Source organism: Pleurodeles waltl, chromosome 4_1 (genome assembly GCF_031143425.1).
Source record: "Pleurodeles waltl isolate 20211129_DDA chromosome 4_1, aPleWal1.hap1.20221129, whole genome shotgun sequence".
NCBI classification, from domain to species: Eukaryota; Metazoa; Chordata; class Amphibia; order Caudata; family Salamandridae; genus Pleurodeles; species Pleurodeles waltl.
In genome coordinates, this window is record NC_090442.1 from 87,209,222 (window position 1) to 87,213,297 (window position 4,076).

At 43.0% G+C, this 4,076-nt stretch overlaps 1 protein-coding gene across 1 annotated transcript; it reads right to left on the reverse strand.

The window, feature by feature from the left end:
• Positions 1-2,350: 2,350 nt before the first annotated feature.
• Positions 2,351-3,289, reverse strand: LOC138287015 (olfactory receptor 5A1-like). The gene has a single exon (XM_069227377.1). The coding sequence runs from the start codon at positions 3,287-3,289 to the stop codon at positions 2,351-2,353; it is 939 nt and encodes a 312-aa protein (XP_069083478.1).
• Between the last annotated feature and the right edge of the window lie 787 nt (positions 3,290-4,076).

Sequence of the window (4,076 nt, forward strand, 5' to 3'; positions counted from 1 at the left end):
TGATTGGCACATCTGATTTACTAGTAAGTCCCTAGTAAAGTGCACTAGAGGTGCCCAGGGCCTGTAAATCAAATGCTACTAGTGGTCTTGCGGCACTAGTTGTACTACCCACATGAGTAGCCCTGTAAACATGGCTCAGACCTACCATCGCAGTGTCTGTGTGTGCAGGTTTAAACTGCCAATTTGACCTGGAAAGATTACCCACTTGCCAGGCCCAAACCTTCCCTTTTTATATATATAAGGCACCCCTAAGGTAGGCCCCAGGTAGCCCCATAGGCAGGGTGCAGTGTGTGTTGAAGGTGAGACATTTACTGATGTGTTTTACATGTCCTAACAGTGAAATACTGCCAAATTCCGTTTTCCCTGTTGCAAGGCCTATCTCTATAAAAGGTTAACACAGGAGCTGCCTTTAAATATCTCTTGAGTATAGTTTCCCTTTGAGAGCAGATAGAAGTATGGAGTTTGGTGTCTCTGAACTCATAGTTTATACAATACATCTTTTGGTAAAATTGTTTTTTAGATTGACAGTTTGAAAATGCCACTGTTAGAAAGTGTGCATTTTCTCACTTAAACAATTCTGTGACTACTTATGAAATCCTTGTCTGGGTCAGACTGACTGGTGGGCGGTTTGTGAATCTCCTCTAGACGTGACACAAAGGGAGTATAGCCTGCATATCCTGATGGGCCATCTGGGCTGGAGTGGAGGGAGGAGTGGTCTACAGTGTGTCTGCCCTCACACAATGCAGTCTCCAACACCCTGGTGTGAGTCTGGAGTCAGGCCTGGGAAAGGCAGGTTCCTGTGAACAACAGAGACTTTCCATTGAAGTTTGCCTACTTCAAAGACAGAAATGGGTATAAGAAGTGGGCCCAAATCCCAGATTTTCAGATCACTTCTGGAACCAAGGGGAACCTCTGCCAAGGAGAAGAGCTGAAGAGTTGGAGGAGGAGTACTGCCCTTTTGCCTGTGACTGTGCTTTGCTGGATTGGCCTGCAGTTGCTGCTTCTGCCTGAAAGAGGACAAAGACTGGACTTTGTGGTATATTCCTACTTGTTAAGAATCTCCAAGGGCTTGGACTGAGCTTGCCTCCTGTTTTGAAGTCTCAGGGCCATCAAAGACTTCCTCTGCCAGCACCTGGACTCTCTGCTGAGACGCCTGCCCTGCCAAGTGGTGCTTTATCAAGTCCCTGGGCCCATGAGATGTGAAGTTGGCAGAACAAGGACTGAAATGCATGCACAGAACACTGTGCGGGGAAAATGTTGATGCACCACCTGCAACGCGGCTGAAAAACGACACACCACCACTAAAATTGACGCTCCACCTGTACTGTGCCTGGGAGAGTGACTCATCGTGGCTGGAGAAATGACACAACACCCGCTTGTGGCTGCTGATAATGAGGCAAACCTCACACAGTGAGGTTTTCCAACATTACGTGGCCAAATTTCTCACGCATCATCACTAAGAATCAAAAATCAACGCAAGCTTGCGCCGCTCCTAGGTACCTCAGCCGGAAATCGATGCTTCACTCTCTTGCGGGAGAGAATAATTACTCATTACCTACCTGACCGAAGAAGAAACGATGCATGGCCTCACTTACGAGTAAGGAATCGATGGATTGCTGACTTTTTCAATGCGTGCTCGCCCATGCTGCTTTATTTTTTATTTAAACAGGTACTATGTGTAACAACAACGTTTCTATTATTTTCATTGGAATAAGACTCTTATTGCTTTGAAAATTCATATCTTGACTTGTGTATGTTGAAATTTTGTCATTTTGGTTTAGATAAATATTCCCTATTTTTCTAAACTGGTGTGGTGTCCATTTTGTAGTGTTTTCTCTGTATTACTGTGTGTGTTGGTACAAATACTTCACACATTGCTTTTGAGATAAAGCTGACTGCTTGTGCCAAGCTACCAAGGAGGTAAGCAGGGGTTGTCTTTGGAGTGTAACTCCCTTACCCTGACTAGAGTGGGGGTCTCTGCTTGGACAGAGTACAAACTGACCACCAACCAGAGACCCCATTTCTAAAATCAGTGATGCCATCAATTATGTATTTTAAGAAGTCATGAGTGATGTAATATATGAGGTCATAAGCAGCACATATTGCTTTAAATGCCAAACTATTTAATTTAATTTACCAGTAATGTATAACAAGTGCCGTTTTAATACCCTGCCCCCATTACAATGCCAGTGGATGGCCATGTTCTTTGACTTACTACAAGGATGGGTTGAAGAACATTTAAGCCTGTTTTGACACTGTTGACCTATTCCAGAATGTCACAAATGAGCTGAAAATCGATAGAATGTAGTGCATCCCAGAAGGATTTTAAGGATTACGAAGTCTTGCATCACTACAATTTCTTAATTGTCTTGTACAATATAGTTCTTAAGGCTTCTTTCACCTCATTATTCCTCAGGCTGTATATCAGGGGATTCAGAGAAGGAATCACCATGGTGGGGATGACAGCTATTATTTTGTTCTCTTCCTCTGAAGAGCTCGAGCTGGGTCGCACTTCCATTAAGAAAGCACTCCCATAGAAGAGAGAGACACAGGTGAAGTGGGAGATGCAGGTGGAGGCGGCCTGGCGCCTTCCTGTTGTAGTCCGGATCCTGAGGATGCTGGTGATGATATATGAATAGGAGACAAGAATGACAAGCAAGGAACTTGCCACTACAAGGGCAGCGAGTAAAAAGCGTAGAAGGTTGTTTAAGGAGATGTCCGTACATGATAGCTTTAAAATAACTGGGTAATCACAAGCAAAGTGGTTCATGACATTAGGCCCACAAAAAGATAACTGAAATAAACAACCTGCATGAATAAGAGAGTGCAAAAACCCACCTATATATGACCCTGCAACTAGCCGTGCACACAGGCCTTTGGTCATAGTCAGTGGGTAGAGTAATGGGTTACATATTGCAGCATAGCGATCAAATGCCATTGCTGCCAAAAGAAAGAATTCTGTGCTGCCAAAAGCACCAAAAAAGTAAATTTGAACTATGCATTCAGAAAATGAGATGGTTTTCTTCCTAGTTAACAGGTCAGCCAGCAACTTGGGTGCAGTAACAGATGAATAAGCCATGTCCAAGATGGATAGCTGGGTGAGGAAGTAGTACATAGGAGTGTGGAGCTGGGTGCTACCAGAAACAATGAGCAGGATGCTGAGGTTTCCCAGGACAGTGAAGGTGTAGATGAAGAAGAAGAACAGGAAAAGCAGAAGCTCCAACTCTGGGTCACTTGTCAGTCCCAACAAGGTGAACTCCTTTACGGCGCTACCATTTCCTGGTTTCATGGCGCTGCAGGATACTGTCTACCTAACTGATAAACAGCAAGAGAACACATACATGAGCTTTGGTTCATTAACAGAATTTACATGCCCAACATGACCATCTGTTCCGGATCCAACTGAGACCTTTAGAATTTTGGCATAGGGCCCAATTCACAACGCACTGCTTTGAAAATTCAGGTGTCTACTCCTAGACTTTCTCCAATTTTTGGATTCATTTTCTATTTTTTTAAGGATTCACAAACAATTCCAAGAGTAGTTTTAAAATCCCATATTGTTGCATTCATTCATGAGGATTACCCAATAAGAAATCTACATGAATTAGTCATGTAGAAGTGATTGTTTGCACATTTATGTATGCTCTTTTTTCACAGGAGAAATTGTTTTTCCTTTGTCACCTTCTGTTTCAAACCCCAAAAAGGTGCCTCCTACTGTGTCTAACAGAAGAATTATTAAGGGATTTTCAAAGAAAGGAATCTTACTGAAAGTGGTTCAGAAGACCCCACACTCGCAGGTGTGTCAGTGTTTTCTGAATTTGTCAGGGTCGGCTCCTTGAAACACCTGCATTCTTTACCTAAAGTCTCATCCTAAGGTGATTCAAAGCCTACTATACTGATGACTGTGAAATGTAGATCCTAATTAGATTTTTTGCACATCGAGGTTATGGGTGATGAAAAATACATTTATACAAACCCATAAGGGCAAATGTATACTTCCTTTGCACAAATATTGGAGTTAAAGTCATTTTGTGGATGTGTAAAAAACCACCTGGCAACAATGAGATGCAAGGTTG